The sequence below is a fragment of the Chenopodium album genome, chromosome 26 (assembly GCF_948465745.1).
Source record: "Chenopodium album chromosome 26, dcCheAlbu1.1, whole genome shotgun sequence".
In the NCBI taxonomy this organism is placed as follows: Eukaryota; Viridiplantae; Streptophyta; class Magnoliopsida; order Caryophyllales; family Amaranthaceae; genus Chenopodium; species Chenopodium album.
Genome location: NC_137859.1, coordinates 2,999,019 through 3,012,746, shown reverse-complemented (window position 1 = coordinate 3,012,746; position 13,728 = coordinate 2,999,019). Strand labels below are relative to the sequence as shown.

The 13,728-nt window shown below is 31.4% G+C and overlaps 3 protein-coding genes, 1 long non-coding RNA gene and 1 pseudogene across 5 annotated transcripts in view; 3 read left to right on the top strand and 2 right to left on the bottom strand.

Annotated features, from left to right (window-relative positions):
• Window positions 1-13,728, bottom strand: part of LOC145618304 (uncharacterized) — a 79,604-nt gene that overhangs the window by 33,780 nt on the left and 32,096 nt on the right. The gene's annotated exons all lie outside the window — the stretch shown is intronic.
• On the top strand, window positions 3,978-4,747 carry LOC145617282 (copper transporter 6 pseudogene; annotated as a pseudogene).
• On the top strand, window positions 6,303-7,907 carry LOC145618216 (uncharacterized). The gene is made up of 2 exons (XR_014107873.1): window positions 6,303-6,949; window positions 7,751-7,907. It is a non-coding gene; the product is annotated as an uncharacterized LOC145618216 (long non-coding RNA).
• LOC145617281 (universal stress protein PHOS32-like) lies at window positions 10,236-12,050 on the top strand. The gene is made up of 5 exons (XM_081671977.1): window positions 10,236-10,386; window positions 10,479-10,692; window positions 10,828-10,937; window positions 11,089-11,207; window positions 11,720-12,050. The coding sequence occupies exons 2-5, from the start codon at window positions 10,515-10,517 to the stop codon at window positions 11,799-11,801; spliced, it is 489 nt and encodes a 162-aa protein (XP_081528103.1). The 5' UTR covers window positions 10,236-10,386; window positions 10,479-10,514; the 3' UTR covers window positions 11,802-12,050.
• LOC145616168 (putative glutathione S-transferase) lies at window positions 12,295-13,464 on the bottom strand. Its single transcript, XM_081670864.1, has 2 exons — window positions 13,225-13,464; window positions 12,295-12,669 (listed from the first exon to the last, which is right to left on the bottom strand). The coding sequence occupies exons 1-2, from the start codon at window positions 13,462-13,464 to the stop codon at window positions 12,295-12,297; spliced, it is 615 nt and encodes a 204-aa protein (XP_081526990.1).

Genomic DNA, 13,728 nt, shown 5'->3' with positions numbered 1-13,728 from the left:
TGTATACTGGGGCCTGTTCATATTTACTGAACTGAGCTGAACTGAACTGAACTGATTGGAGCTGAACTGAACTGATTGGAACTGAACTAAACTGAACTGAACTGATTGGAACTGAACTGAACTGAAGTAAGCTGAAATGAATATTTTATGTGAGAGGGAAATTAAGAGTTGAACTGAACAGAACTGAACTGATTGGAACTAAACTGAACTGAACTGAACTGATTAGAACTGAACTGAACTGATTGGAGCTGAACTGAACTGAACTGAAATTAAGTAAATATGAACAGGCCCTGGCTCACGTTCTAGAAGGGTTTTCACATTACTGAATATCCTATCATTAATTTATGATCTATCACAATTTCACAAGTTCCTCCATTTGAGAGTAGTAGTATACTAGTATGTACAACTTCTCGATTATATTGCACATTCGGTAATGTGTACCATAATCTCATACGATAATATTGATTTCCCTATAAATCTTTTTTTTTTTGACAGCTAAACCCTATAAATCAATTCAAGTACAAAAACGATAATATTTTTTTAAAGATTTAATTGGACACATATAGTCCATACTAGTATGTAGTATCTGATTAATATATGGAATGAACACTCCACATTATTGTATTTATTTTATGATTAATACTTTTATATCTAGTGATACAGCCATACAGGTATTCAGTAATACCCAGCAACTTTATTTATTTTAGGTATAATTTAAGTAGTGATGAAAAGCAACTTTATCACACACACTTGTGACTGATGCAAACGAAGGTATTGCAGCATTGATTGTTAAAAACATGGCATCTTTCACCACCTCTTTGGCACGTGACTTCCTCTTCAATTATTTTGTTATTTTCTCCATTTGATAATTGGGCTTCTTCTATCATCATCATCAGATTGTTCATCATCTCTTTTTTGACTTCTATCATTCCCAACGTTGACACTGTCAAACAAAAATATTTTATTAATAACCAATCATTCACATAATTGTGTGTGAAATGTATTAGGGTGTTCATAATTCGGATTAAAATTGACAGTCAATTCAATTCAAACCGAATTATCAATTCAAATCGATAACTATAAATTAATGTACGACATTCAGCTAAAATATTACAATCAATTAAATATCAATTAATCTAATGTTGGGATGTTATGCATTGGTATTATTATACAATTTTATCTGAGTGATGTTATATTACTTATATATATACAGTTACAATAGAGTAGTTTTGTTTATCAAATTCAAGTGATTAGGAAAATTATCAATGGTGTAACAAATCAAAGTAACAAAAAAATTAAGAAAAGATGATAAACCTGTTGCACTTAGGAAGAGTGCACCAAGGAGAACTATCTTAAGGTAAGTGGAAGCACCTCTTTCCATTATTACTTGACTTCTATTTAGTAAATTTTTTGAAGGCAATTATATATTGAATGAACTGATTTTACTATCTCTTCACTATATCAGTATTTATAGTGCTTTCGAGCTTCCATCAAGTTTAAGAATTTAACATTTCTTAGTAATAAAATTTTATTGCAAATTGCTTGTACTTTTTTTTTCATCATTCATTCTTTCTTTTTTTTAACATTTTTTTACTATTAATATGTGAACGGTGGAACAGTCTCAATTAAATATCACCAATTATGTTATGCATGCATGCAAATATGCAATGCCACCCGTGAAAGGGCCCCTTGGCATTCAATTGTTTCGTCCGAAGTATAAATATAGCAATAAATATGATACTTCGTATAAGCATCTTGATTTGTAGTCCATTATTCCACATCCAACAAAAAAAGGGGCCTATTTGGTAAATTAAATTAGGTTCTTGAGCTGAGTCACAGCCAACAAGCCTAAATAATTTAAGCATATGATCATTAATTTAGAACTAGGATGGCTAATGCGGGTTAGCTAATAATGTTAAACCTTACCAATATGACTTGTATGCATAAATAGAATTATATGTATGTAAAAATACATTTCAAGGGATATAGTTGGCATAACATTAACACTGCTATTCATAAGCGTTTAGTTAAACTTTTAATAGGTAGGGAAGGGAAGGAAGACTACGGGCCTAATCTGATTTACTGAATTGAGTTGAATAAAGCTGAAATGAATTGTTTATAAGAGAAGGAAATTAAGAACTGAACTGATTGGAGCTGAACTGGAATTAGGCTAAAGAGAACATGCCCTACATCGGCTACATGTGTGAGTTAATAAGTTGATCAGTTGAGCTTAAGTACTAGGAAGTACATACGGAGTACTATATTATTGAGTCTATTCATTGCTTACGTTCAAGTCATTTAATTCCGAATTCAATTACAAGTTTGACATTTCTATCAAACTCAAAAATACTCCAACAACTATGTAACTTTAATATTACATTTTCCTATTAACATGTTTGAGATTGAGCACATTATTTCAACAGAGAGAGGCATGCAAATCAATTCTTGTACTGTATATAATTTCAAAGTACTAAACGCATGCAACTTCAAATAATTAAAATAATGTTAAGTTAAAACCAATTGTATTTGGGAGTAAGGTTTACAATCAAATACTCCATTTTAATTGTTAAAATCAATTATATAAGGTCACCGACTTTTTACAAAATATATTTTTTATTTCAGGGGATGAGGCCATATGACATTTTTTTTAGAAGAATAATTAAATGACATTTAAATTAAAATTAACACAAACTTCATCTAATACTAACTTAATAAGTCTTGAAATTACAACGTTGTTTTAAGAGTAAAAAGGCAGATCCAAGTCTTGCGAAATATGCCGGAAGTGGTAACCCCGTTCCATCTGCGCAAAATATCTAAACCCTCAGTTTAAAACAAAGGAAATTAGGAGCTGAACTACTGAACTGAACTGAACTGAATTTCAACATAAGAGAACAGATCCTATGTAGCATATTTTTATTTTTTTTTTAATTAACTCAATGCTTTTGCTATTATTTATGCAAATATAAATATGATATTATGGTAAACTGGTAGTAAAGGATATGAGGAGTAAAAAATGGGTGTCCAAAATATAAACTACTAACAATATCCTCATTCACTTAAGACACAACTCCTATAAGATTTGGTATATACTTCAATTACTTATGAAGACAACTAATACTCCGTATTATAAGAAGGTGTTTGTTTGGAGGGATAAAAAGAAGAGGATAGGGATAAGCGTAAGGAGATTTCTTTTGTTTATTTAGGGGGATGGGGATGAATTAAGAGGTGAGGATAGGGATAAAAAAAATGCAAGTTATTCTTCCAAAATAATAATTAGGGGAGGTGGTATAAGGGATGAGGATAAAATTAATGAGAAAAATTACATTTTTTACCCTTAATGAAAAAAGGAGGAAGAAAGAGGGAGAAATATGAGTAAGGGTAGTTAAGTAAATTTCTTGCTTATCCTTATGTAATTCCCAATTCGCACCAAACAAAGGACAACATCATTTTTATCCTTATCCCACTTATTAATCCTTCATCCTTGTCCTACCCTTTTATCCTTCTTATCCCTATCCCTCATACCAAACGCCCTGTAAATATATATATTACACGGTAAAACATTTTCAAAACAAAGTGATAATGCATAAATATTTCTAGTTGACTTGTCTACAATTCTAAAGTACGAGTACATATATTTAGTGGACTAGTCTACAATAATACAACAAATGCTCATTTGGCACATTGCATATTTGCATGTCAAACATCCAAGTTCCTAAAAATCTTCTAACGGATTAATTTCTTCTGCATACATATATTAAGTGTGAACACCCCATTTATTTCGGCCTCAGAATTAACTTCACATAATCACATCTATCAAATATCATAAATTCATACTTCATCATTCTGTACTGTACTACTCTTTAAGTCCTAATCGTGTAGTACACTCCAATTTCCACAAATAACCAAATTTTATCTTTTATAACACCCACAAAAATTATAAATAAATCCCAAAATTACATTTTTAATGTACTACCAAAATACTACTCTACTAGTAGTACAACAAAAACCACCCCACTTTATTAAAATCACATTAAATTAAATCAATACACCTCATTTAGTCTTACCCTCCTCCTAAACCCAAAAACAAATATAATTCAGTCAGAAATATTTATCTTATTTGAGATAAAATAAAGATGGATCATGGGTCGATGAATGGAATGAACATGGCACCATCGTCGAATTCGACGTCGAATACAACGATGAATTCGACGATGGGTGGCATGGGTCATAAGAAGATGATGATGCACATGACATTTTATTGGGGAAAAAACGCTTTGATTTTATTCAATGGATGGCCTGGGACCCACGCAGGCATGTACGCTCTTTCGCTAATCTTTGTTTTTCTACTGGCTTTTTTTGTTGAGTGGTTCTCGCGTTCTCGCATTGTTAAGGATAATGGACGAAACGTCGTCGTATCGGGTGTTGTGCTAACGCTTCTTCATACCGTACGAATGGGGTTGGCTTACTTGGTTATGCTTGCTGTAATGTCGTTCAATGCTGGGGTTTTTATTGCTGCTATTGCGGGTCATGCTATCGGGTTCTTGGTTTTTGCTACTCGGGTTTTTAGTAAGGGTTCTCAGGATCCTGGGAAATCTTCGGATCTTCCTCCTATGATTTGCTGATGATTTCTTATTGTCGATTTTGTTTAAAAAATAAAAAGGTAGACGAGATTCGATTTCATATCTAGTATTGTATGGAGTTAAGAGTTTGTTTTAAAAAGAATTATGATTTTGGCTTTTCAAGAGTACTTTCATTGTAGTACGTATTACATAATCATGATTTGCAGTAATCATACTTTATACATAATCATGATTTGGAATAATTATAAATGCATATCAATGCGTGATTATTTTCCTAATTTGTTAGCTTTATGTTGAACAAAAGAACATAAAAAAAAAACTGCTATTTCAGAATTAAAGGAGTATAAAAAAAGAATGAATTAAGTTATTCATATTATTATACTCGTATTAATAAAACAAGTGTTGATGCATAACATTGTTTCTTATGGAAGATCGATGAAGAGATGAGGTTGGTGCAAAATTTGATTGATTAAAAATGAAAGTTGGAATGATAGAGCATAATCTTGTTTCATTTTTTTTTTTGAATGGATAATCTTGTTTCATTTTTTTTTTTGAATGGATAATCTTGTTTCATCATTTAGCCAATGAGATAAACCAATAATAGATTAAATTTATATGTAAATCGATATTATATTATAATTAATAATATGAGTATATGACTGGCATCGTAAATATCTAGCACTGTCAAAACGGTTTGACAGTTCGGTTTCGGTTCGGTTTGAAATCGGTTCGGCATTTAATCGGGTCGGTTTAGAATCGGTTTAATTGACTCACGGGGCGGTTTTGGTTCGGTTTAAATAGTTTTCGGTTTGATTCGGTTTCAGTTTATTCTTAAGCGGTTTTAATTCGGTTCGGGTTGTAAACAGTCCGGGTAGTAAACGGTTCGGTGCAGACGGGTTGCGGTTTGTTAACGGTGCGGTGTAAACGGTTTTTATTCCGGTTCAAACAGTTTGGGTTGGAAACGGTTTCGGGTTAGAAACAGTTCGGTTCTTTTTTGGTTCAGTTTATAACTGGTTCGGTTCTTTTTCGGTTCAGTTTTTAACTGGTTCGGTTCTTTTTCGGTTCAGTTTATAACTAGTTCGGTTCTTCGATTGTTTAACCACTTTAACGTTATTCATATCGGTTCCATTTCAAGTTTACTAAATTACGGTTCGGGTCGGTTTTCATTTCAAAAAATAAATTGTTTATCGAGTTGTTTGGATTCGGGCAGTTAAATGGTTTTGGTTTGAAATTTGATAGTACTTGCTAACCTTTTGCGTTCACAAGTTTTATATAAAGCCGCGAATCATTTCATATTCAGGCATCATATTATAAACAAATTCTCATTGATTTTATAAATACATATTATGTTCAATTTCAAGTTTAGTCATACTGATCTTACTAGTTTATTACGAAGTAGATTATAAGAGTTAGTGTATTAAACTATTAATGTATTATTGTTTTACAATTAGTTTATTATATGCTTCTTATTTAATCATTTATATACTACGCATAGTATCATAATCATGATTTGATGAGTTCTTGTGAAATGGAAATTTGTAATTTGGTAATTCGATACTTGATTAGTCAACAAGACTGATAATTATGACTCGTTTATCATTATATTTTCAATTTTTCATGAAATCATGAAGATATTACAAAGTGCTTTGATTTGTATAATGAAAGAAAACGCTAATGACTGATTAACAAGGTAATATTGATTAGTTCAATCGATCATATGTACACATTATTAACACATGGCATCTAACCATCTCATAGTTAAATATTCGTATCATCGTTATTCGTATGTATTAGTACAAAGTTATAGACTCGTTACTTCATTAGTGATCTTTTTAAATTTATCTATTTATACATTTCATTAATATAACGTTTTTATAATTTTTACGTGTATGAAAATAAAGATATACTAGTAGTTTAGTAGATGTTTTAATACGTGTCTTGGGCACTGATCCCGATCAAATGGAGCAAAAAAATACTATAGATTTGAGGGATTAATATTTTTGTAGATGAATGTGCAACACACAAGCACACACGGATCACCACTCTCAACCATAGATTAAAAAATCAATGGTTAGATGCTTTCTCCCACAACACACACGGATCACCACTCTCAACCATAGATTAAAAAAAATCAACGGTCCTCCTCATACTGGTGTTGAGATAGGGTAAAGCTTTTTTTTTTTTTTTTTTTGCTGTTGATAATTCCGCCTCATTCCTGATAACTCCCTCCTCTCATTTCAATCTATTGAGAGTACTCATCTCTTTCTCCCTCCTCCTTTTCTCTTTCCTTCTCATCCCATTAATTTCCTTCATGTTTCTCTAAATTTCAAGTACTGATCTTTTCTCATAATTCAAGATCTATTGTCAAGGTGAGTTTGTATTTTTGTTTTTCCGTATTAAAGGGCTAATTTTCAAATTTTCGTTTTTCCTTAATGAAAATTTATTTTCTTATAATTGTATATAAATTTTGTTTTTTTTTTTGAAAAACTTTGTTCGAATTTTCTTTTAGTTATGATAATTGAATTTTTTATTTAGTTTTCTTGTTAATAACGTGGTATTAACAATGTTGCTGCTGAATATCGTGGTATTCTAGGTGAACTTGGAGTTAAACTTATTTTCTTCAAAATTTGTTTATGAGGTTTGAATCTTATGTGTTTCCGATTTTGTTTTGAGCTTTTTTGAAATCGATTTTTCTTTTTAATATTATTCCCTTTTTGTTATACATTTTTTTTAACTTTAGTTCTTTTATAGAGTTAGATCTAGTTTATAATTTTTTTTTTGAAGCCAGATCTAGTTTATAATTAGTTTAGTTTATTTTCGATCACTTCGTTTTTTTTAATTAATTTTCATTATTCTCTTTTTTTTTCACTTCTTATGTGATAGTCAGATCTGAGATGTTGATGTATTTTATTTCTATTTTCATTATTCTCAATATCCTTTTTTAGTTCTTCAAAATTTTGTTCTGGTACTTTTTTTCGTTTTTAATATTTATTCTTTTGCTTTTCCTGCCAGTTCGTTATTATGCTCGTTTGTAAATTTATCTTTTTATTTCGTCGTTCGGTTGATTTTTTTTTTTAATCTTTTATATCTGTTACTATAATTTCTGATTTATATTTCTATAGACTAATTTTGTTTTTTTTTTACTATGTCTATATTTGTTTTTATTACAGGTAAAGATGTCTACAAGCTAAGTTTGGAGTGGAGAAATTTGTAATTGAAGATCTAGAAGATATCATTTACAATTTTTTTTTTTTGCTTTGTGTATCATTATTGCTATTTGTATTATATTTGTAACACTTGAGATATACAAGTATGACATTTAAGAAATATTTTTGTATTTCGTAGGAGTATTTAATATTGCAAAAAAAATAAAAAAAATAAGTAATATCGATAAACTGTTATAAATGTAAATGTAAAATGAAATAAGATTTTTTTTTTTTTTATTTTAAATGGGACTCGAGAGACCTGTTGAGCTTAATAAGCGGTCTCAAATTTTTTAAAAAAGAGACTGCCTATCTCTAGTAGGTAGTCTTAGTTTTTCACAAAAAAGAGACCGCCTATCTTTAATAGGTGGTCTTAGTTTTCTGAATCTAGAGACTGCCTCTAGTCAAGCAGTCTCTTTCTCTTAGTTAGAGACCGCCGGTAAGGTAGTCTCTTTGGCTAATTTGGACGGGTCTCTTTGGCTAATTTTGTAGTAGTGTTGCCTTGCTATTTTTAAAAAAATATTCTAAGATTTCTAATATTTAATCCATTTAATTATATCCCGTCAAAAAAAAAAAAAAACCAAAAAAAAAATCCATTTAATTATATAAAAATTTTTGTAAACGATTCGATTTAGAAGCGGTTTGGTTCATAAACGGTTCGATTTATAACCAGTTCGGTTTACAATCAGTTCGGTTTTTAAATGGTTCGGTGCAAACGGGTAGCAGTTTGCTAACGGTTCGGTGTAAGCGGTTTTTTTGCCAGTTTAAACGGTTTCGGGTTGGAACCGGTTTCGGGTTAGATACGGTGCGGTTCTTTTTCGGTTCGGTTTTCATGCAGTTCGGTTTATATTCGGTTCGGTTTGTTAACGGGTTCGGTTCTTATACGGTTTAACATTATTCGGGTCGATTCGGTTTCGGGTTTACTAAAATACGGTTCGGGTCGGTTTTCGGTTTCAAAGAAATTGGTTTTTAATCGGTTCGGTTCTCATTTGGGTCGGTCGGTTTCGGACAGTTAATCGGTTTCGGTTTGAAATTTGACAGCACTAAAATATCGGATGAAATGAGAGTAATGCGGAATTTGTTGGGAAGTGAAAGTAATGAAGTGACAAAGAAATAGGAGAGGAGTACTATGAAAACGCCAAAGTATATTGAAAGCAATTGGCAACCTTTTATGTGAGCTTTGGTGGAGATTGATAAGGAATTCACGTGTGTATGATTTACGTGTGGTTCCCATCTGGTTGGATCTTTCTCAGAAATTTACCACTTCATGATCTTATTTTAATCCGTATCTTATACAAAGAAATTTCATTTTTTTTTTTTAAAAAAAAAAAAAAAAGTAAATTGAAGGATCTTATTAAATCGAAGCCTCTCACATGTTTAACCAGCTCAGCTCGCAAATTGTCGCTTGAGAGTAGAGGAGGAATGTAAGAAAATCCCTTACTCCCAAGCATTTGTATCTTATATGGGGTATGGCCGTATGGTATAGTCGTATGGTACAAAATTTTCTGTAAGGTACTTTTTGATTAGTAAATTTTATAACTTTGATCAAGTTTTTTTTTTTTTCTTTTTTCTTTTAAGAACCTTTGCCAAAAACCATGTTGGGCCGAACCGGACTATTAGCTCCCCATTTGAGAGAAAATATTCACTTTTCTTAAGATAGGATTTTAGGCTTTATAGTTTATGGATGGGCAAGCTTATAGGGCTCGGACTCAAGAGGCAGGAGTAGTGGGCTGCAGAAGGCCCAACAAAAACAAAATTCCGTTGTAGAGAATTGGGCTGCACATATAATCTATGGACCACCAAGGCCCAAATTGATTTCGGGAGTACCCAGCCCAAATAAAAGTTTCATTTCTAACAAAATAAACCATTACTGTATGAAAGTCTACAATTCTTGTTCCAATTTCTAGCAAATTTAGGGATTATTCCTTTTTAGTTCAAGACCATCACGTCATTTATGGATTCAAAAGCCAAGAATGACCAACTTTTTCACATTGAAATTTTGCCGATTATTGTAATGAGAGTGTGGATGAGCATGGGAAAAGAATCGTAAGAGTATTCTCGTCCCAAAATGTCTCTAACGGAAATTGATCTCTTAACAACAGTTCTTACTACAACCTCAAAGCTGAGAACACAATAGATTGATGATAAAATTTAAATTGATTATTGATCAATGATAGATTATTAATTAATTCTTACAACAACCTAAAAAATTGGGATATAATGGATTGATGATGAATCTAAATAAATTGATGATATTATTAATTAGGAAAGAATACTTGAATATACTCCACATGTAGTGATGATGCACCTTGATGACCCTACTAAAAGAAGTAAAGACAAGTTCCTAGACCTAAAAAAAATTGTAAAAATAACTGGTTCTAAATATCCAGCACGTTGTCAAGGCATCCAATGTCACATTTATCAAGTTGTCACCTTAATTGACTTGGCTCTTTCTACTTGTCCTTTTAACTCCTCACCATATATTATTGATACTTTTAGTCGGCCTAATATATCAGCCTATTTAAATTATTAACAAGAAGAAGCAGTTTTTGATTTCTACTTGCCCTTATCATCTCTCCAACAACACCACCACCATCTTCTTGGTAAGTCAACACTTTCATTTTCTTGATCAAAACTTTATGTTATATAATTATATGATATGATATAATATGATACGTTTTTGTGTAATTTGTAGATTGATTAATCATATAATATAATACTTGTACAAGAAATGGCTGAAGAAGGAAGGAGATTAGGAGTGGCATTGGATTTCTCAAAGGGAAGCAAAGCAGCATTAAAATGGGCAATTGATGGGCTTTTTAGAAAGGGTGACACCCTTATTGTTATTCACGTTAAGCACTCTCAATCATTAGAGTCTCGTAACCTTATTTGGTCCGACACCGGTTCACGTACGTCTCTCTTTTACTTTATCCACCTTTTTATTTGTCTAACATGTATGATTTGTGTTAGTGTCGTAGCTAATACGAGTTAATTATACTTTGGATCAAAATCGATTAACCAAAAATTAAAATTTAAAATGGCAGCTTTGATTCCACTTGCTGAATTTTGTGATCCTGAGGTGATGCATAGCTATGGAGTAGAGCGTGAGCCTGAGATTTTTGAATTGCTTGATGTCATATCCAAACAACTACAGGTTTTTAAATTTTTTTATATACAATTATCCATATTATATGGTTTTTGGGATTTTTTTTGTTTGATAATAATATTTCGTTCAATTTTACTTGCTCCATTTAATTAAACGAAAATTAAAAATAATAAGGAAATTATTTAATTTAAATTGATAGGTAAATGTGCTTTGGAAAATTTACTGGGGAGATGCCAGGGAAAAAATTTGTGAAGCAGTTGGGAGCATGCCGCTGAGTACTTTGATCATGGGAAGCAGAGGCCTCGGTTCCATCCAAAGGTGATACCTTTTTTTCATATGAACATTAAAATCTCTGATAATTGTGTACTTCAAAATTACATTTTGTGACGAATTTGTACAATGCCTTACATGACTAGATCGAATTTTAGTTCTTTAAGTATTTAAATCACAAATGATCATTAAAACGGAATTTGGGAATAGTGCTAAAAGTTTTTAAATGCCAACACTATTATGAAAAGTAGACTATTATTAATTATGGAAGTCTTAATTGAGGTTTGGTACATAATGTTGAAACTTGAAAGTAGCCTTTTTAGGTTTTGTGTTCACCTTGGAAAAAAAGAAGCTTAGATTTCAACATGTGTGGTCTCAAGCATCTTTTGGTTCACATAATATCACAATCCACAAACAAATAGTGATGTAAGCGTAACAAAGTTTTACACCATGGTTGTTTTACCAATTAAGTTAGCTGATATTTACACGTATCTTTGGATGGTGATGATCTCGAGATCATGAACCGCTTTTAATGGATGGTTTTGATGTGAACTACTCAGGGTATTGCTAGGGAGTGTCACAAACTACGTGCTAGAGCATGCAAGCTGCCCTGTGACAGTTGTAAAGGACTCGCGGCCATGAATATAATGCTGAAGAGTGAAGAGTACCAACAACTTTGTAACATTGAACATTGCTTATATCCTACTAGTACTGCTATTGTTATTGGGTGTGAATAATCTCTCTGTTTAGCATCACTATTGCATGAAACAGAACAACGACTGATGGTTTAAGCTTTTTATTTTCTTGGAATGTTTATGTGATTTTATTGTCAAATGATGTTGTTGCAAATAATTGCTTATCACTTTGGTTTTATATGCAACTTTTGAGCAAGACTATTTGTCGATGCATACATTAATACATTATGTTCCGTACTTAATAGGAGATATTTCTCATACACTCCCTATGCTTCTATGACAGCACATGTTATTTATCAATTAGATTATTGATAGAGTGTTACTTTTTCATCTCGAAAACCAACACATGTACCATGTACGTTATGTAAACATGTAAAAGAAAAATAAAATTTAGATATACATATAAAATCGCAAGGATTAAAACACTTAGCTTAGCTTGATCAATTGTTGTTAATGTCCTTATTTTTCCATGTGCTAGCTGCTTCGTAACGAGCTTTAATGTATGCCAGATGCTTATGTTTTGGAGGTAAACATTCCTTGGCAATAGAAACATCATAAAATCTTTCAATCCAACGACATAAGATGGGGAAATTTTCTTGACTAATAAGTTCAATGCCAACAACTTCTTGCACCCTTTCAATCCAAAATGCCACAATATATGCAACTATGTCCAAGTATCCAAGTTTATCCCCTCCAAAAAAACATTTATCCTTTAGTTGACTTTCAAGAGTCCTTAGTAGCACACAAGCTTCCTTCTTTGTCTTCTCTCTTTCTTCTTCTTTGCTAAGGAAATACCTCCATACACTTGGCAATAACTACAAATAAATATGCAAACAAAAGTTTGGCTCATATAGAAATTTCATTGAAGCTCTTACTTAGTATTTTATTCAGCAACAAACTTATGTTATCAACTTTTCATCAAAATTTGTTAGATCTTTAGAAAATAATTACTATTCAAAATTAGAAAAATGAAAATAAGGAAAATGAAAATATTTCTAATAGTTTACAAAACCGAAATAAACTTTGTCACTCTTCTTACAAGTTATGACATTTACAATGCAATAAAACTTTAAGAACTGAGTACAATGACAACACATACAATATAATTATATAATGAATACGACGTTAAAAAGATTGTGTCACTTTATTTAAGAAGAAATTAGATATTTAGATTAGAGGAAACACATAGTCTCATCACTAGAAATATCAAGGCTTCTTATAACAACCTTTTTTTGTAAATCCTGATTAATACTGATTTCTTATGTTCAAGTCTAAGGATATCTATTAATACATAACTCATTTTTCGAAATTAATTGTACTTCGTATTAAAGAAAAAAAATAATAAAGAGTACGTACTTAAAAAAAATTACCTCATTGTCAATGAATTTAGCCCAAGATCTAGCTTGGGCTCTCTCATAGGGATCTTGAGGTAAAAGAGGATGATCTTTCCAAATTTCATCAATATACTCAAGAATAATTAAAGATTCAACAATTGGCTTTTCATTGTGGACCAAAACAGGTATCATTTTGTGGACAGGGTTGTACTTAACAAGTAAACAACTCTTATTAGAAAGATCTTCTTCCACATATTCAAAGGGTATATCTTTCATTTTTAGGGCTAATTCTATTCTACGGCTATAAGGGCTTGACCAAACACCAAATAATTTCACTTTCATTTTCACTCCTACTTCTTCCCCTATTTTTAATTTGCTCCTAACAAATGTTTGAACACTACTAATCTACCTAGTAAAATAATTCTCTCTTTTCATAACCAATTGTCAAGATTCTTTTATTAGTTGATGGAATTTGTCATCATCATGGATGTATTCGAGATTTTTCAAATGTCAGTTGTCACATCCTTATCTTTTTTATTC

What these genes read in the sequence shown, in the direction of transcription:
- LOC145617281 (XM_081671977.1), top strand. Translation starts at nt 10,515, where the DNA reads ATGGCTGAAGAAGGAAGGAGATTAGGAGTGGCATTGGATTTCTCAAAG. An exon ending in TTGGTCCGACACCGGTTCAC is followed by an intron (nt 10,693 to 10,827) that starts GTACGTCTCTCT and finishes TTAAAATGGCAG; the next exon opens with CTTTGATTCCACTTGCTGAA. An exon ending in TCATATCCAAACAACTACAG is followed by an intron (nt 10,938 to 11,088) that starts GTTTTTAAATTT and finishes TTAAATTGATAG; the next exon opens with GTAAATGTGCTTTGGAAAAT.
- LOC145616168 (XM_081670864.1), bottom strand. Translation starts at nt 13,464, where the DNA reads ATGAAAGATATACCCTTTGAATATGTGGAAGAAGATCTTTCTAATAAG. An exon ending in CTAAATTCATTGACAATGAG is followed by an intron (nt 12,670 to 13,224) that starts GTAATTTTTTTT and finishes ATTTATTTGTAG; the next exon opens with TTATTGCCAAGTGTATGGAG.